The sequence below is a fragment of the Dipodomys merriami genome, unplaced genomic scaffold (assembly GCF_024711535.1).
Source record: "Dipodomys merriami isolate MVZ:Mamm:240054 unplaced genomic scaffold, mDipMer1.0.p SCAF_106, whole genome shotgun sequence".
NCBI lineage: Eukaryota > Metazoa > Chordata > Mammalia > Rodentia > Heteromyidae > Dipodomys > Dipodomys merriami.
Window position 1 is genome coordinate 304,400 of NW_027202338.1, and position 19,526 is coordinate 323,925.

General features: G+C 50.5%; 1 protein-coding gene and 1 non-coding gene across 2 annotated transcripts; both read left to right on the plus strand.

The window, feature by feature from the left end:
* Window positions 1-982: 982 nt before the first annotated feature.
* Window positions 983-11,693, plus strand: LOC138812419 (eukaryotic translation initiation factor 3 subunit K). Its single transcript, XM_070000373.1, has 8 exons — window positions 983-1,128; window positions 1,896-1,994; window positions 4,123-4,243; window positions 4,759-4,833; window positions 6,852-6,918; window positions 7,007-7,084; window positions 10,183-10,308; window positions 11,627-11,693. Exons 1-8 carry the CDS (start codon window positions 1,070-1,072, stop codon window positions 11,656-11,658), a joined length of 657 nt encoding a protein of 218 aa, XP_069856474.1. The 5' UTR covers window positions 983-1,069; the 3' UTR covers window positions 11,659-11,693.
* Window positions 5,621-5,753, plus strand: LOC138814665 (small nucleolar RNA SNORA9). The gene has a single exon (XR_011368046.1). It is a non-coding gene; the product is annotated as a small nucleolar RNA SNORA9 (small nucleolar RNA).
* Window positions 11,694-19,526: the final 7,833 nt, after the last annotated feature.

Consider the following 19,526-nt stretch of genomic DNA (forward strand, 5'->3'; position numbering starts at 1 on the left):
CTAAAAGCTCAGGGCTGAATGCAAATGAGATGCAAACTATTATAATTGCAATGAGGTGGGGGGGACCATGTGTGTTCTAACACCCCTTCCTTGTTCTAGGAGGGCCCACAAACCATAGTTGAAAGCTCTCTGGGTGCTTAAAATTTAGCTCTAATCAGAGGCTGCAGATCTGCACAGAGGATGGCTCGGCTGGCCTACACGCACTTCAGCATCAGCTCCTTGCTGTGGTGTCTGGTATCTGGATTTTTATGTGTATTTGGAACACGCTTGCACACACGGCATATGCCCGTGCATTATATAATATACATGCAGTGTACAGAATCTATGCACAATTTTAGAGTGCAGAAGAGGAGCCCGCCCGCAGCTAGCAGCGGGTGTTGCTTTGTGAGGACTTCAGCTTAGTGAGCCCTCTTCTCCGGGAACTGGAACGAAGCGTGGGGACCCGAACCCAGATCTCAAACTAGGAAAGTCAGAATGCTAGATCCTGCCTCGGGGGGGGGGGCAGAAAGACCTCAGAGAGTCCCCAACCCTTGGGATGTGACCATGACCCAAAGGAAGAACTACGACGTCCCCGCGCCGGCTACTCGCTGCATCTGCGGCCAAGCACAGCCCGACGAAAGCGCGCGCTGTGAGCAGAGAGGTAGGGCGCGCATGCGTCCTAGACTACAGGACCAGTTCACTGGTCTAGATGGGAGGAGGGGGAGGAGGGAGAATTAGCCCGGCCCCCTCGCCCCAAGAAAAGGCGCACGCGCACTGCGAGCGACTAGGTTTGGGTTTTTTTTTTTTTTTACACGCCTTTGGTTCCAGCAGGGGCGGGGGCGAGTGCGCACGCGCGAAGTACGACTACTGGGCAGGAGTCACGTGGTAGCCGGAAAGCGCTGGGCTGTCAGAAAAGCCTTTCCCTTCTTCTCTCGATCTCTTGGCCCCGCCCCCTCCTCGTCCCAGCACCGAGCTGTGAGGTGAGGAACGTGATGTATTTCCGTTTCCGTCCCCTCTTCCTCTTCTGCTCCTCGAGGAGCCGCCGGGGCCGGTTTTCGTCTGTTTGTGGCAGCAGAGCGCGACTGTAGTCATGGCGATGTTTGAGCAGATGAGAGCGAACGTGGGCAAGTTGCTCAAGGGTATCGACAGGTCTGAGTTGGGTCCGAGGGGTCGTTCTGGCCCCGCAGGGGTAGAAGACAGATTTTCCGAGACAGCCAGGACGGGATATCCGGTCAGGGTCTTAAGCTTGCCCCTAGGTGAGGGTTTCTCGGTCTTTCTGCCTGCTAGAGGTCATCCTGGAGATGCCTGAGGATGTTTAGGCAGGCTTAGCAGCAGGAGCGATCTCGCGCTCGGACTGAGTTCCTTAGTTTCCCTCTCTGCCCCCTCAAGTCTCTCAGTACCTCCCTCCCTTGCCGGGTATATCCTTCATCCAGTTGTTCAGTGAAGTCTGCTCTGTCAGTGGTGGGCAATCTCGGGAACCAGAAGTGATCCATAAAGCCATAGGTGTTGTTCTTGTGGAGCAGTAATTGGCTGGATGAGGGGGTGGTGGGCGTTCCCCAAACCACACCGGGGTTCATTGGGGTCTGGAGAGGTCTGCTGGAGGTTTTATTAGGGGTTGTAGAATTGACTTACTGAGTAGAGTTGGTGATCAGGACCGGATATTTTTAGAGGGGCTGGACGTAGGGAAGAAAGGAGGGACAGATTAGTATCCCTTAACTTCTGTCTCCTCTCTGCTCACCCATTTTATGTTATATGGGGCAGGATTCCACTGCGTAGCCCTGACTGACCTCAAACTCAGTGTGGCCTAGGCTTGCTTTGAAATCTCAAGAGAGTCTTGCCTCAGCCCCCTAGATGTTGGAATGACAGATGTTAGACCAACCACATCCCACTGTTTACCCACCTTGATTCTCCTCTAGATACAATCCTGAGAATCTGGCCACCTTGGAGCGCTATGTGGAGACACAGGCCAAGGAGAATGCTTATGATCTGGAAGCCAACCTAGCGGTCCTGAAGTTGTGAGTTATCCAGCCCCTCCCCATCCCAGGCCAGCAGCTAGCAAACAAGTACTAATTCCTGACAGCCCTGGGTGGGTGGGTGTCTGGGGCAGCCTGCAGTATGTCACTTATCTTTAGGATGCAAAACTAGGCAGCCCACTAAGTTTGGGGCCAACTTTTAAAATACTAGTTTCACCAGCTGGGCTCCAGTGGCTCATACCTATAATCCTAGAAAGCTGAGATCTTCAAAGCCAGCCCAATCAGACAAAGCCCCAAACAGATTGGAGATGCTTTTCTCCAATTAACCAACAAAATCCCATTAAGTGCTCAAGCTCCAACCGTGAGTAAAAAAGCTGAGCAAGAAATTGAGTCCCTGGGGCTGGGAAGGTGGCTCAGTGGTAGAGCGCTTGCCTTGCATGCCTGAGGCCCTTGGCTCGATTCCTCAGCACCACTGAAGAAAAAAGAAAAAAGCCGGAAGTATCGCTGTGGCTCAAGTGGTAGAGCGCTAGCCTTGAACTGAAGAGCTGAGGGACAGTGCCCAGGCCCTGAGTTCACACCCTAGTACTGGTACACACATGGAACATCAAGACTCTGTCTTCTTGGTGGGTTGTTTAGGTTCTTCCCCTTGGGTCCTTTCTCAACACAGTGTGGAGGGTGGTTTTCCCACGTGTGTAATGGAAAAGGCAGTGGTGTTTCTGGGGATGGTTTGGATGTTGTTATCCACTGCCTGGTAAGTACTCAGTGGGTACTAAATACCAGGCTGCTAGGTTTCTTAGTGGGTTTTGGCCACTTGGTTGGTGTTTGTGGTGTGAGGATGGAACCCAGGGCCTCCTCATGTGCTTACTATGAGCGACGTCTCCATCCCTGGGCTTTTTGAGACCTCAATTGTGTTTGTGGCCTAGTGACTGAACCCAGGGCCTTGTGTATGCTAAGCACTGGCTTTACCCCCAAGGTGGATTCCCAGTCTTCTCTTTGGGGAGGGAGGAAACTGAGTCACTGAATTTTAAATAAGCATTCAAAGGCCATTCAAAGATGTTTGAACCTAGTCTTAGTGGGCTCCAGAGCTGTACCACCTAAATTATTGCTCCCTCCTCTTCTCCCCCCCCTCCCCTTTTTGCATTGGGAATTGAACTCAGCCTCTTTCTTGGTAGGCAGGAGCTCTACCACTTCATTCTTGCATCCATCTCCTTTTTGCCTTGGTCATTTTTTTCCTTCTTCCCCCCCGCCTTTTTTTTTTTTTTTTTTTTTGGTCGGTCATTGGGCTTGAACTCTGGGCCTGGGCGCTGTCCCTCAGCTCTTCAGTTCAAGGCGAGCGCTCTACCACTTGAGCTACAGCGCCACTTCCGGTTTTCTAGTGGTTTATTGGAGATAGGAGTCTCACGGTCTTTCCTGCCCGGGCTGGCTTTGAACCGCGATCCTCAGATCTCAGCCTCCTGAGTAGCTAGGATTACAGGCGTGAGCCACCAGCGCCCAGCCCCCCCCCCCCCCCCCGCCTTTTTTTTTTTGCCAGTCCTGGGGCTTGAACTCGGCCTGGGCACTGTCCCTGAACTGCTTTTGCTCAAGGCTAGCACTCTACCACTTCCAGCCTTTTCTGTTTATGTAGTACCGAGGAATCAAACCTGGGGCTTCATACATGCTAGGCAAGCATTCTACCTCTAAGCCACATTCCTAGCCCATGGCTTGATCATTTTTGAGATGGGGTCTCTTAGGGCCATGACCCTCCTACTGTGTTTCCCTATGTTACCAGGGATGACAGGTACATACCAGTGCACCCAGCTGTTGGTTGAGATAGAGTCTCAACTAAGACTGGCCTCTAACGGTGATCCCCTAATCTCTTGCTTCCCAAGTAGCTAGAATTACAGTCTTGAGCCACCACACCTGGCTCTCCTCACAAACTAGTATCCCCCTATTAGGTGTTTGTGAGGGGGCTGGGAATGTGGCTCAGTAGTAGAGGGCATGAGGATTTACTGTCCCCATCTTCAGCCAGGAGAAGTGAGCTTGAAGTTTAGGGTTCCTCTGCCAGAAAGTGTGATTGGGCCTAGAATGCAGGCCTGCCCAACTCTCAAACTCCAGAGTAAAGCAGTGGCACTTGGCAAAGCCTGGGGACCTGGGGGTGCCACTGTGCCATGTCTCTTGTGTCCCTCCTCAGGTACCAGTTCAACCCAGCCTTCTTTCAGACCACGGTCACTGCCCAGATCCTGCTGAAGGCCCTCACCAACCTGCCCCACACCGACTTCACCTTGTGCAAGTGCATGATCGACCAGGCACATGTATCCTTCACTGTGTCCTACTCTGAGCACCGAGGAACTGGCCCAGGCTCGCTCACCTGGGCGGGACACTGCAGTGATGGAATGGCCTGGCTCTGCTTTCAGTCAGGGTTCACAGTCCAGTGAGGAGATGACCAGACTCCTGTCCTTGACAGCCTAGCATGGTCAGCGCTGGGGCTGGAGGAACCAGCAGGACATGCCCCACCTCCCTTTCCTAGGTTCTAGAAGCCTCCTGAGATTGAGAATGCATGAAAGCCAAGGAAAGGCAAGGGTGACCCCAGAGATCACCTGGGAGGAAGGTGGGAAGGAAGCGTTCAGAGCTGCCTTGGATACTGTGGGATAATTGCAATGTGGGCAAGCCACCATTTCTCGGCAGAATGGGGCTGGCTTCACGGCATGGGAGAACCATGGAAAGCTTTGGAATCCCCAGCTGGTGTGGACAGATTTATGCTCTAAGGCCTTGACCCCAGCCTCCCTGGGCTTCGTGGCCATTTTCCCTTAACATGCCCTCCCCCCAGCAAGAAGAACGGCCTATCCGGCAGATTTTGTACCTCGGGGACCTGCTAGAGACCTGCCACTTCCAGGCTTTCTGGGTAACTTCCTTGGTCTGTGGGTGGGGTGGGTGAGGGGAGCAGCTGGCTTGGTGCCCTGTGCCCCATGTTCTCCTCCAGCTTTTCAGCTCCTGTAAGATGTCCAGCCTCACACTGAGCCACCTGACCTCCATATTCAGGCCCCAAGGAACTCTGCTTTCTTCCTTACCATAAGTCTGTGTGCTCCCTGTACAGCTGGACCTGAGAGGGTGAACACAGCTGGAGAGAGCCCAGGCGCACACAGGCAAGCCCAGCCTGGAACTTAAATTTAAAATAAGAAAAGCTAGAGCAAGATTCACACATATCCTTGTGTATAGCCTTTTCTGTGACCTCGGAGAAACTGACCAAGGTCACCTTCCGCCCCTGGAGACCTTCCCTTACCCCTCACCACAACACACAGCTATTATCTACCCTTCCTAATGTCCCGCCTGCCCTTCCAGTGCAGTTTGCATCATGGCTGCATGCTGGGAAAAAGCGTTCTCTTTGGTCTGCCACCTCCTCCACCAGCTTTGTCCCTCCCCTCTGCCTTCTCTAGTTGTGCTCTGTGCCAGGGGCCAGTTGGCTCTGTTTCTTGCTAGTATTGGGGCTTGAACTCAGGGCCTGGGCTCTGTCCCTACGAGGCTCAAGGTTAGCATTCTACCACTTAAGCCATAGCCCCACTTCCAGCTTTTTTGGTAGTTTGGTGGGGATGAGTTTCCTGCCTGGGCTGGCTTTAACTGCAATCTTCCTGAATAGCTAGGATTACAGGTGTGAGCCACGGGCACCTGGCCTGGTTTTCATATAAAGCCTCTAGCAAGCCTCCAGCGTGCTTGGGTCTGCTGTGGCCCTGTGCATTCCTACAGAGCTTGCCAGAACAATCTTGAAAGGGTTTGAGGCCTTGTCCTGCTCCATCCAGAGCAAGGTTATAGAAATTTCAGACAGTTGCTTGCTTTAAAAAACAAAAACAAGGGCTGGGAAGGTGGCTCAGTGGTAGAGCACTTGCCTTGCATGTTCAAGGCCCTGGGTTCGATTCCTCAGCACCACATAAGCAAAAAATTAAAAGCCAGAAGTGGCGCTGTAGCTCAAGTGGTAGAGCGCTAGCCTTGAGCTGAAGAGCTGAGGGACAGTGCCCAGGCCCAGAGTTCAGGCCCCACGACTGGACCCCAAAAAACAAAAACAAAAGCCCTGAAAGCCTCACATTCCAGAAAGTCATGTCAAATGGGCAAGTTGGCATTGTCAGTTATCCTTCTGGGACAGGCTGCCTCTGCTATGCTTCCTGCTCCCTGTACTCATGTAGAGTGGGGTTTGACCTGCCCCTGCTCCTCCACACATACACTCTTCATAACCTCAGCAAGCCTGGGATAATAGTAAGACCCTATCTCAGAAGTCAGTTTGCTCCTGTCAGATCTCTATAGTCCTCTCCACATTGTTGGGTCCAGTAGGCCAGCCTCATCCTGTCCCTCAACCTGTCCCTTTGGCCTCCATGTGGGTGATCTCTTCTGGCATCCTCCAGCCCTTCACCAGGGACTCCCAGGGCAGCTGTTCTCTTAGTTTTCCTGTAGCTCACTGGCTGCTGTTCCTGAGGGGCAAGGGGCAGTCATGGGGGGAGGGGGGTTCCAGGCACTGTGACAGTGCAAAGGCCCTGAGATGGGTGGGTGCTTGGTATGTCAGAGAGGCCCAGAGGCTGGAGGCTAGTGAGGGCAAAATGGGTGGAGTAAGGGCACAGAAGTGGCACATAAATCCTATGGGGCCAGGGGATGTTGGCCCAAAGGTTGACTGATCTGCATGTGTCCTCTCTCTGGAGGCTGCTGTTCCCACCTGCCAGCTTTAAACCCATGCTTGTAGGCCGGTCACTTAGTTGCTATGTCTTAGTCTCCAGGCTTGTGCTAAAGTGAGTACAATGGCAGTAATGGGAACATAGAGACACGCTAGGGTCTCATTACATGTCCCAGGCTGGCCGTGAGCTTGGAATCCTGCCTGGCCTTCCACACTTTAACCCAAGCACTGCTATTAGTGGTAACCCTCTACCCTCCTCCTCTCAGCAAGCCCTGGATGAGAACATGGACCTTCTGGAAGGCATAACTGGCTTCGAGGACTCTGTGCGGAAGTGTAAGTCCACCAAGCATGGGCTCTGCAGGGGAGGCCGGGATGGCAGCAGGGCCCTGTAGCGTCCAATTGCACCTTTGTTCCCAACCAGTTATCTGCCATGTGGTGGGCATCACCTACCAGCACATCGACCGCTGGCTGCTGGCCGAGATGCTTGGGGATCTGACAGGTAAGGTCTGGGTCCTTGGGCCAACCTGGGAGCGGGGAGGGCAGGCATGGGCATTGGGCCTCAGCCATCTAGGCTGTTTCCAAGCCCAGGGAGAAAACTGCTTCCTCAGGGAGCTCCTGCACCATGTGTCCACTTCCTATCCAACACCCAGTTGAGCCAGCTCTGGGCCAGACACTGTTCAGACATGCTGGGCACGTGGCTGTGAACAGCAGACTGGAGACGTGTTCTTGTAGATGTCTGTGGCCTGGCGTGATTGACCCTGAAGGACAGTGAGAGTGGACTGAGGTGGGCAGATAGAGATGGGGACCAGGGCAGAGCTGCCCTTCAGTTCACTGGGGGGCCCGGGGCCAGAGCTGGGTGTCGGGTCTTTGTCCGTCCCACGAAAGATGGACGGGGTCTGAGGAAAGGTAAGTGCGGCCACTCGCCCATTCCCCAGCCTCCCTCAGCCCGGGAGATAATCAGACGCACCGGGGAGTCAAGTCGAGCAGGAAAAAACTCGTTTATTAAGCCATTTTTAAAGCAAAAAAGAGCAGGTGGCATGGCAGGGGAGGAAGAGGATCCAATCGCTGTCAAGGTCACACCCTATCATGCACCTAAGCTTCCACAGGCTGGTTACGCACTGAACGTAAAGCAAATTGGGTTCTGCCCACTCTTTTTTTTTTTTTTTTTTTTGTCGGTCGTGGGGCTTGAACTCTGGGCCTGGGCGCTGTCCCTCAGCTCTTCAGCTCAAGGCTAGTGCTCTACCACTTGAGCCACAGTGCCACTTCCGGTTTTCTGGTGGTTTATTGGAGATAGGAGTCTCACGGTCTCACGGTCTCTCCTGCCCGGGCTGGCTTTGAACCGCGATCCTCAGATCTCAGCCTCCTGAGTAGCTAGGATTACAGGCGTGAGCCACCAGCGCCCGGTGGGCTCTGCCCACTCAACTCCATCTCAGCGCCATCTTTGCTGCCCATGTGCCCTACAGATTCCCCCTTTTTTGTTTTAATGGCAGACCCTCCTCCTAGTTATCCTTTTCTCTCCTCTGTAAAGGTTATTTTAACAGGATTACATTGGTAAGAATAGCATTGGCCACGCAGGGGGTTTGAGGCAAGTCTGGGGGGCGAGATTCACCAGACAAGGATAGGGAGGGCCCTTGTGCATGATCCAAGAGCCCGTCCCAGTGACCTCACATCCCCACCTAGCACAGTAATAAACACCAGTCCCACCACAGTTAGAAATGTCCAAAGCAGGGGCGGGGAAGGTGGCTCAGTGGTAGAGCGCTTGCCTTGCATGCCTGAGGCCCTGGGTTCGATTCCTCAGCACCACATAAGCAAAAAGAAAAAAGCCGGAAGTGGCGCTGTGGCTCAAGTGGTAGAGAGCGCTAGCCTTGAGCTGAAGAGCTGAGGGACAGCGCCCAGGCCCAGAGTTCAGGCCCCACGACCGGACCAAAAAAAAAAAAGTAATGTCCAAAGCAGTTCAGTTAATTCCTGGGCATATATAAAAGTCAATATCTTGTAAGGTTGTCCTCTTCAGAACATGGGAGCAGCCTGGGTATTGGGAGTTCCGCACATGTGGCTCTGTGCATCCTCGCGGGCCCCCACACTCATGCCGTTCTACTGTAGTCCAGAAAAATAAGGAAAATTTAAAACAAACTGCAGACATAGCAAAGCAATCCTGGGCACCTGATGTCTTTTAAGTAAGCCAGTTCCTTGTACATGCCTTTAAGCTAGCACGGGGGTCAAGATGACCTTTGAGCTTTACTGTCAGCTCCCAAGGGCTCCCAACAGCTGGGGAAGTGATTGGAGGGAAAACCTCCAAGTTGTGGGGGTAAGGCCTTGGGGGCCTTTGTCCTTTTATCTGAATGAGCCAGAGAAGGTCCTGAGCAGGGAGGGCCTAGATCGGAAGGGTGCTTTTGAAAATTTCCACCAAAACAGACCAGAATGTTCATACATTGACTTTTGCAAAGAGAACAACAGCAAGGAAAACTAAGAGTTAACACGATTGCTGATTGTGTCTGGGACAGGGAGTTGAAACAGAGAGAACACTGATGGGCTTAGGGGTCGACTCCTGGGGACATTCCTTGAAGAGTTTTTTGTTTTTTTGTTTTTGTCATGGGGCCTGAACTAAGTGTTTTGTGTATTTGAAAGTGAAGTTGGCTCACACCTTTAATCCTAGCTACTCTGAGGCTGAGATCTAAGGATCATAGTTCAAAGCCAGCCTGAGCAAAAAAAGTCTGAGAGACTCTGAATCTCCAGTTAACCACCAGAAAATCAGAAGTGGTGCTGTGGCTCAAAAGTGTTAGAGCGCTAGTCTTGAGCAAAAAGCTGAGGGATACTGCCCAGGTCTCACAACTGGGGGGAAAAAGTGACATTAAAAGCTTTTTTTGGGGGGAGGGGTCCCGTGATGGGGCCTGAACTCTGGGCCTGGGCGCTGTCCCTCAGCTCTTCAGCTCAAGGCTAGTGCTCTACCACTTGAGCCACAGCGCCACTTCCGGCTTTTTTCTGTTTGCTTATGTGGTGCTGAGGAATCGAACCCAGGGCCTCATGCATGCAAGGCAAGCGCTCTACCACTGAGCCACCTTCCCAGCCCCACATTAAAAGCTTTTTATAGACTGCATGTGAAAGTACTTGACTATAGTCTCACCACTCAGAAAGCAGAGTTAGGAGGATATTAGTTTGAGACTATCCTGGGGATATATGAAACCTTGTGTCTCCTACCAAGAAAAAGTGGGAAAATATGACACACACCTCAGAATTTAAAACAAAGAAGGGTTAGGCTGATCAGTATCAAATTGGTAATTGTTGTACAGAAAATATGGCTGGCCACTGCTTTAGCAGGATGTTTGGTTTCTTCAGGGTCAAATAGCCTTACTCCTGGTGTTAATGTTGGGCATAGTCCTGGTGGGGAAGGAAATCTGCCTGGAGAGAAAAGGGAAGAGGTGAAGACCAAGCCCTCTCTGGGGAGGACAAGAAAGCCGGGGTGCCCTCTAGTGGCTGTGTGTGGAATGGGCCACGGGAGGGCAGCAGGGAGATTTACCAGGGGAGGCCGCTGCCATCCAGGCAGGAGAGGTTGGTTGGTGTCATTAGCACTGCCTCCTGTGCTTCCCGTGTCACCTGCAGACAACCAGCTGAAGGTGTGGATGAGCAAGTACGGCTGGAGTGCTGATGACTCGGGACAGATCTTCATCTGTAGCCAGGAGGAGAGCATCAAGCCCAAGAACATCGTGGAGAAGATCGACTTCGACAGTGAGTGCCACCTACCCACCACAGACACCACACTGGGCGCAGAGGACCCCAGGGAGGCCATCACTTCCTAAATCAGGGCTGGGAAATTTGCATCTGCCACACTGTAGAAAAAGAACTCCCCAGAGCCGAGAAGACTAGCCTGGCAGGGTTTCCACACCCTGCAGTCCCAGGCACTCTGTCCCTTTGGGACCCAGCGTATCACCAGCAGGTTCTGGAGGTGGGTTCGTGTGGTGTGGGATATTTGAGTCCCCACCTCACAGCTTAGGGTGATCTTATCTCTCTGTGTCAATTTCCTCATGAAACTGGGTGCCAGTGGCTCACGCCTGTAATCCAAACTATACAGGAAGCTGAGATCTGAGATTCATGGTTCAAAGCCAGGCCAGGCAGGAAAGTCCATGAGACTCTGATTTCCACTAAACTACAAAAAAAAAAGCCAGAAGTGACACCATGACTCAAGTGGTAGAGTGCTGGCCTAGAGCAAAAAATGTTTAGGGACAGTGCCCAGGTCCAGAGTTGAAGCCCTAGGACTGGCACCAAAAAAAACAAAACACTTGAAAATGACATTTACAGTAATGATGGCCACTGGGTGACATCAATCCTGTAAGGAAGATGTGCTCACTGCAGTCCATCAGCTAGTAGAAACACTGTGATGTTTACCACATGAAATAACATGGAGCACAGAGTGGCTGGTTTGATACTGAAGGGAGGAATGGAGCAAAGATGATTACCTTTGCCCCATGGACCTTCCCTGTACAAGCGATGCCCTGCTGGGACCTGAGAGAATTCCAGCAGCTTGAGGCAGGCTGTCCAGATTCAGTACTGTGATGCTGATAGTGATGGCACTTATACCCAGTGTGTTTCCAGGCACTTCAGGACTGAGGCTCAAACTCAGCCTTTGTGCCTACTCAGCTGACACTCTACCACTTGAGCCATACTTCCATCTTGGCTTTTTACCAGTGTTTTTGGAGACTTTGAACCACATCCCTCTGGATCTCAGCCTCCTGCGTAGCTGGGATGACAGGCACACCTTTTAACCCCACAATCCTACAGAGAAGCTGCTTCTTGCTTGTGGGGAAACTGAGCTCTTAAGTGACTTGCCCAAGGCTAACCTGCTGTCATCAAGAAGAGCTGAGATTTTAACCCAGGCCTTGTCCTGGAGTCCCTGGTTTTGTGTTATCTACTACATCAAATTGCCTTTGTGGTGGTAACCTTGGCTCTCCAGGGGGCCGGCGATCCACCCCTGGGGTAGGGGTGGGCAGCTAAAGGCTCACCTCCCACTCTTCCCAAGCTCACCCTGGTTCCTTCCTTTTGTCCCCAGGTGTGTCCAGCATCATGGCCTCATCCCAGTAACTGCAGGCGTTCAATAAAGATTTGTAGATGGGGCACTCCTGTGTCCTGCTCTTTATCCTGTGCCCAGCAGAGGGAGCCCTAGCACAGCGCTCCACACCCTCCCCTGGGAGCTTCCTCCTTCCCTTGACTTCCTCACCTCCCTCCACCCTGCTACTGGCTGTTAGCCATGCCCCCACCTTCCTGACCTGTGGAGCTGTAGGGGTGAGTCAGTCAGGAGGAAGAGGGGAGCGGTCTGCAAGGCTCTGTGTCCTCTTGCTTTTCTGAGGCTCCATTTCCTCATCTGGAAAGGAAAGAATGGGCCCTTCTTCAGGACCTAACAGTGGGGGCAGGCCTGTTCTCTGCAAGGGTGTGAACCAATAGTAGAGTGTGGGGATGCCTCTCTTGCTCCAGCCTTGGGGAGGCAGAGACAGGAGAGTTCCAGCCAATAAATGGAAAAGAAAGCCATCATCATCACCAAGGTGATGAGCTGGCCTTCCATAGTTTTGTTTTTTGGGTTATTTTTTTCCTGTCCCTGAGCTGCTGTTGCTTAAGGCCAGTACTCTCACAGCTCTTTTTGTGTGTGTGGGGTGGGGGGGGTCAGTCATAGGGCTTGAACTCTAGGCCTGGGCGCTGTCCCTCAGCTCTTCAGCTCAGGGCTAGCACTCTACCACTTGAGTCACAGCATCACTTCCGGCTTTTTCTGTGTGTGTGGTACTGAGGAATCAAACCTGGGGCTTCATGCATGCTAGTCAAGCACTCTACCACATATGCTTTTCTGCCCTTTGAGTCAGGATCCTCAGATCTCAGCCTTCTGAGTAGCTAGGATTATAGGCCTGATCCACCAGTGCTCAACTCAATCCATACCCTTGTAGCTGGAGAAACTACCAGGTTGGGACGTCCTTCTCTGAGCCAGGCAGCCAGTCTTCCTATCCCAGCACACAGACTCAGTCCTGGGTCTGGGTGGTGGTCATGGCGCATTCTATCAGAGGATCCCCAATTCTCTGGCCTGCACAAGGTGAGAGGTGGAGACATCAAAAAATGGAAGAGATGAACCAAGATAGTCACCCTTGGTGCCAGCCCTCTTTCCTCCCTGCCCAGGGAATTCCTCACCCTCCCTAACCCCTCCCTCCTGCATTCCTCCAAGGGCCTTGTCCTGGGGAGCCAGGCAGGGCCAGGCACCCTTTGCCCTGGGCTCCAGCCCCAAACAGGCACCAGGAACTAGGAAGTGTCCTAACCCTGGGGACAGGCCAGAAGTGTGCTTTGCAGCTGACAAGCTTGTTCAGATTAGCAAGAGGCACCCCTCTGGTCGGGGTGACAGGCATCTACTTGGCAGGTGCCCTTGAATAGAACGCAGCCTGTGCCACAGGCTGTGGCTGCAGTATGCTGGCGGAAGGAATAAACTTTTGCTCTTTGGGAGCCGCATTTTGCCCTACTTTGCTGGCCTGCTTCTACTCAAGGAAGATCATACCTTGAGCACTTGGCTCTGGCCATAAACTTCCGTAAATCTAAACCCCAGCCAAGTGGCTTTTGAATATCAGTCCCCCTCCATGTCTGGGGTTTACAGCTGGGGAGAATTATAATTGGGCCCCCAGTTGGGAATTGTTGCCAGGAATCTGCATGTAGCACCTTGGCCATTGTTTCCCATGCCTGTTGGGGCCCAGGGCTTCTGTTCTAGCTGTTTCCATTGTGGCCTCTGACCTCCCAGAGGCTGTTGGACTGCTCACCTTGCTCTGTATTGCTAACTGTGAAATATAGGGGTTTAGCTTGGTGGTAGAGTGGAGAGTTAACCATGTTCAAGTCCATCCCTAGCACTCCAAATGAAAAAAAAAAAATACATTTAATTCTGACCAAGCTGGCTCATGCATGTCTATAATCCCAGCTACTCTGGGGGCTGAGATCTGAAAATCATAGTTTGAAGCCAGCCAGCCCAGGCAGGAAAACCCATGAGATTCTTGTCTCCAACTAACCACCAAAAAGATGGAAATGGAGGTTGTGGCTCAAATGGTGGAGCACACATATACACATACACACTCCAAAAGATTAACTACTTTTTGTTTCAGTGACCAAAATAAAGATCCCCTCCCTGCTTTCCTGGTGGCCTGATATTTTTGGGGAAGGAGATACATTGAAGTGGACCCTGAGAAGGGGCCCCAGCTGGTATGAGTCTATTTTGAGCCTTGCCTTTGTTTTAGGGATTTTAGACTTGATGGGCCTAGTTCCCAGAATGAACAAAATGCATCTGGTCCCCCTCTCCTGAACAACCTAACCCACCCTTGACTGTTGAGTTAAAAGACTGACCTATAAAACAGATAGGTTGTGGGCTGGGAAGGTGGCTCAGTGGCAGAGTGCTTACCTTGCATGCATGAGGTCCTGGGTTCAATTCCTCAGCACCACATAAGCAGAAAAAGCTGGAAGTGGCAGTGTGGCTCAAGTGGTAGAGCGCTAGCCTTGAGCTGAAGAGCTGAGGGACAGCGCCGAGGCCCAGAGTTCAGGTCCCACGTCCAGCAAAAAAAATAAAATAAAACAGGTTGTAATCTGGCTCCGACTGCCTTTTGCACATGCTTAAGGTAAACTCCACCTATTGGCCACCTGTGTGGTCTGGTCTGACTGTACAATCCTTTGTGTGTTGCGATCCCATTGGTCACCTGCGTGTGACCAGGCTCAACCTCATGGATTTTGCCTTTAACAACCAAAGAATGGGGGCCATCTGGGGTTGCAGTATCAGCTCTGGAGCCTGTGCTTGGGCCCTGACCGCTCAGTGTAGGAACCTTCTCAGTAAAGTTGCTTCTTTGTTAACAACTTTGTTGTGGTGGGCTCTGTCACTCCAGACTACTAGGTGGGCTTGCCTGCCTGAGTAGGGGTCTTCCTACGACACTTAATGGGGGCTTGTCCGGGATAGAGCTCTTAGCTACTCCAACCTGAGGGGGATTGAAGTCCCCAGCCGGGAGGACAGTGTGTGGGCACTCAGCTGTTGGAGAGAAGTTCCCAGAAAAGCCTTGAGGTAAGCTGCGGTCAACCTAGGTAGAGAAGGCGCCAGAGTGAAGCCAAAAGTAGGGTGAGGCTGGACGCAGCAGAGTCCCCTATGGCCGAGGAGGTCCAGGGACCCCTCAATTCCACCAGTCCTAGCAGTCCTAGTTGGACAGGGGCTTGCTTGTGGAGAAAATAGGTTGAGAGGAAAAGTAACTTTTGGTTTGGGGATCCCTCCTTATTCTATGTATAATCGTGTCTGTGTCTCATTGTGCTTTTGCTTTTGCTAGCCATGTTTGTAACTGGATTTACAGGAAAAATATGGGGCAAAGTGAGTCCATGAGGCCACTCCTGCGACACCCCTAGACCTTGTCCTACTTCATGTCAAACAAACAAAAAACCTGCTAGTTCTTTTGTCACTTGCTTCTTTGTCAATTATGAAACTGTCACTGACCACCTGCAAGTGGTCCCAGTAAGATCTCAGCCTCAGGCCTTGGCCCAGGGGGGGTCTGAGCATGGGGGAGAACTTGGTAGTCTGAGAGGATGGTCGCTAGGGACTTCTTTCCCTTGCCCCAAGATGACTGGGAATTCTCCTCCACCTTGGAAGACTCCTGGGTCAACATTTGCAGGAATCTAAAAGAAAAATCCTCTGGAGGTGAGTAGAGGGGGTTCGAGTCCCCTGGTAAGTGGATTTGAGTCCCACTTGTGAATGGTGGTGAGATGTCGCCCCATTCACTGAGACCTGATTTTGTGGCCACTTGTCTTGTTTATTTTTCTGAAGTAGGGAAGTTCTGGGTGAGAGTGGCAGGCTCACTCAGCAGACTCTAGATTCAGTTTGCTGAGGGGGAGCCGCACAGAGTTCTGGTAGGGATGAGCTGGGGGCCCATTAGACCCCAACTCAGCCTTCGTCTTGTCCTGTTTTAGAATTGGTACCAGTTTTAAATGTGGATCCTTGGTTTTTGTGTTTAGTTGTATTTTTGTTATTTGAACATCTCTGGGGGAATAAAAGTTCAGCCTCCAGCTGGGCTTGGTCAGACCTGCTTTGTCCCCCTCCCTGTGAGGCATGGAAGGTTGCGGAACTAGTTTGGCCCCCTTCAAGCCCCCTTCAAGGCTGAATTTTCCCCCTATGGAAGCTGCCTGAGGGGAGGGTATAGACTGCTGTGAGCCAGGTTTGGAGACATTCAGCTGGTCCTGTTTAGTTTTAAGTGACACCCCCCCCCCCTTCCTCCAGCTAAAGGTATTCAAAAGATCAATTGGTGAAATGCTAAACAATCAAGCCCTGGGAAAATGAAGCTCAACAAAGGTACTTTGTTAAAAAAAAGGAAAATCTTAGCCGGGCACTGGTGGCTCACGCCTGTAATCCTAGCTTCTCCGGAGGCTGAGATCTGAGGATTGCGGTTCAAAGCCAGCCCGGGCAGGAGAGACTGTGAGACTCCTATCTCCAATAAACCACCAGAAAACCGGAAGTGGTGCTGTAGCTCAAGTGGTAGAGCACTCGCCTTGAGCTGAAGAGCTGAGGGACAGCACCCAGGCCCAGAGTTCATGCTCCACGACCGACAAAAAAAAAATGAAAATCTTGTCTTAAATATTTGCTATCTGAAGATTTAGAAAATGTTAGTCCAACTGATTTTAATTTTTGTGTGCTTTAAGATCTGTGTGTTACATGAGTGTGAACGTGTTCAAGATAGAATTGTCAGCATGTTGTAACAATTGGATGAGTTTTACGTTTAAAATTCAAAAGGTTATGAGGTTTGGACATTACCAAAAATTTTAAAGAATCTCAACATCATTTTAAAAGGCTTTTTAAGGATTCTTTAACTTGAAAAATAGAAAACCTGATATTTTAAAATCTAATATTTTAAAATGCATAAAGCTATTTATACTGTAGTCAAGTTATCTGGCTTAACAAAAATGCATTGGCTATTTGGGATTTAGTTCCCCTAGCTAAAATTTGGGGATAAATATTAGAAATTTAAAAAGGCCAGGCGCCGGTGGCTCACGCCTGTAATCCTAGCTACTCAGGAGGCTGAGATCTGAGGCTCACCGTTCAAAGCCAACCCTGGGCAGGAAAGACCGTGAGACTCCTCTCTCCAATAAACCACTAGAAAACCAGAAGTGGCGCTGTAGCTCAAGTGGTAGAGCGCTCGCCTTGAGCTGAAGAGCTGAGGGACAGCGCCCAGGCCCAGAGTTCAAGCGCCATGACCAAAAAAAAAAAAAAAAAAAATAGAAATTTAAATGTAAAGGTTAGTTTAACACTGTCAAAGAAGTACCTGTTCTGTCTGTTTAAAACTGTGTATTTCATTCAAGAACCAAGAGAAAAGAAAGGGTAAAAACTTAGAAGCCAACAGAAGACCTATCTTTAGGGGTGAGAGGTGAATGGACAGAAGTGCAGTTCAGCTGGTCATGCATGGTGGGACAGGCCCGGGGGAGGGGGGAACCACAGATGGTGGGGTGGGCCCTGGGAGGAGTCCACGCATGGTAAAAGATGGCAAGCTGGTACAAACACAGTTCATCTAAACCTAAAGAATCGGATTGGGTATGTACCCATTCCACAGAAGGGGCCAAGTTGGTCCATCTTTGTTCTGTCCCTTTTCCCTGCAGATAGACACTAGAAACATGATGGTAAAAATTAGTAATGTGATGATTTGATTAGCATTGCTAAAACTGCCCCTTGGATGTATTAAAATTAAAATTAAAAAGACCTTAAAAAGAGGTTTTAAAAGTTTTATTTGTATCATATGACTTGCTCTCAATGATGTTCTATAGTTAGGATATGTTTTTAAAAAGTCATAAAGGTGGGCTGGGAAGGTGGCTCAGTGGTAGAGCGCTTGCCTTGCATGCATGAGGCCCTGGGTTCGATTCCTCAGCACCACATAAGCAAAAAGAAAAAAAAGCCGGAAGTGGCGCTGTTGCTCAAGTGGTAGAGCACTAGCCTTGAGCTGAAGAGCTGAGGGACAGTGCCCAGGCCCAGAGTTCAGGCCCACGACCGGACCCAAAAAAAAAAAAAAAAAAAGTCATAAAGGTGTTAAGTCTAGCTTCTTGGTATAATGATGGTGATCGTAATTCTTGCATTAAAGAAAAATTGTCAGGCTGGGAAGGTGGCTCAGTGGTAGAGTGCTTGTCTTGCATGCATGAGGCCCTGGGTTGTATTCCTCAGCACCACATAAGCAGAAAAAAAAAAGCCAGAAGTGGCGCTGTGGCTCAAGTGGTAGAGCGCTAGCCTTGAGCTGAAGAGATGAGGAACAGCGCCCAGGCCCAGAGTTCAGGCCCCACAACAGGGCCCCCCCCCAAAAAAAAAAAAAAGAAAAGAAAAATTGTCATTTGAGTTTAAAAGGTTTTTTTTTTTAGTTTTTTTTAATTTTTTAATTTTTTTATTGTGAGTTTAAAAGCTTTAATGTGTATCTGTTTTAAAACAAGCAGCTGAGAGGCAGTGAGTGACACTTGACCTCAAGATTTCAAGGGATCTTTTCAAAAAGCAATGAAAACTAAAGTATAAAATATTAAAAAGAGATTAATAAGAGGCTTAAAAAATTAGGAATGGATTTTGTTTTTTTGGTATTTTTTTGTTTTTTGGGGGGGTCTGGTCATGGGGCCTGAACTCTTGGCCTGGGTGCTGTCCCTCAGCTCTTCAGCTCAAGGCTAGCGCTCTACCACTTGAGCTGCAGCACCACTTCCAGCATTTTTCTTTTTGTTTATATGGTGCTGAGGAATCGAACCCAGGGCCTTAGGCATGCAAGGCAAGCACTCTACCACTGAGCCACCTTCCCAGCCCAAGGAATGGATTTTGGATATAAAGTTTAAAAGTAAAATTGTTTTTAACATTTGCCTCAAAGTGCACAAAGGAAAAATTAGGATTACCAAAATAACTGCTATTCCAGTTTGCTCTTACAGGTTTTTTGTAACAGTTTCCAGCAAGCCCAGAGGAAAGCACAGAGGATTCTTACCCAAGTTTGTCAGATGTAACTCTGGCTCTTAATAAGTTCCAGGTAAGAGCATGCTTAAAAGCTACTTCTATGTTGACCACCTAGTTGCTTTTAATTGGAGTAAAGTGGCCTTTTATAAGACTCATTGATCTGGGGCTGGGAAGGTGGCTCAGTGGTAGAGCGCTTGCCTTGCATGCCTGAGGCCCTGGGTTCGATTCCTCAGCACCACATAAGCAAAAAGAAAAAAGCCGGAAGTGGCGCTGTGGCTCAAGTGGTAGAGCACTAGCCTTGAGCTGAAGAGCTGAGGGACAGCGCCCAGGCCCAGAGTTCAGGCCCCACGACCGGACCAAAAAAAAAAAAAAAAAAGACTCATTGATCTGCAAACTGGTTCAAAGCCAGCCCAGGCAGAAAAAGGTCCCTGTGAGACTGTCACCTCTAATCAGCCAGCAGAGTGCTGAAAGAGCAAGCAGGGTTGCTTTGGGACTCAAACTGACAGTGCTAGCCTTGAGCTGTAGAGCTGAGGGACAGTACTCAGGCCCTGAGTTCAAGTCCAGTGATCAACTAAGGGAAATGCCAGTGAAGCATTTATCCCAGTGTGGAGGAGACACTCCTGGGACAAAAGCAATGGAGGAGCATCCAGAGGCAGTAAGCCACTGCTTGAATGGCAGAAATAATGTCAGATCCTAGAGTCATTTGTGCATGGCATTTCAAAAATTGTTCAGAGAGGCCGGGTGCTGGTGGCTCACACCTGTAATCCTAGCTACTCAGGAGGCTGAGTCTGAGGATTGCGGTTCAAAGCCAGCTCAGGCAGGAAAGTTCCTGAGACTCTTATCTCCAATAAACCCGCTAGAAAACCCGAAGTGGTACTGTGGCTCAAGTGGTAGAGCACTTGCCTTGAGCTGAAGAGCACAAGGACAGCGCCCAAGCCCAGAGTTCAAGCCCCACGACCGACAAAAAACAAAAACAAAAAACTGGTCAGAGAGCCGGGTGTCGGTGGTT

Excerpts from the sequence above, each read along its gene's own strand:
- LOC138812419 (XM_070000373.1), top strand. The coding sequence starts at position 1,070 with ATGGCGATGTTTGAGCAGATGAGAGCGAACGTGGGCAAGTTGCTCAAG. Across the intron at positions 6,919-7,006 it reads CGAGGACTCTGTGCGGAAGT|TTATCTGCCATGTGGTGGGC; the intron begins GTAAGTCCACCA and ends GTTCCCAACCAG. Across the intron at positions 10,309-11,626 it reads GGAGAAGATCGACTTCGACA|GTGTGTCCAGCATCATGGCC; the intron begins GTGAGTGCCACC and ends TTTTGTCCCCAG.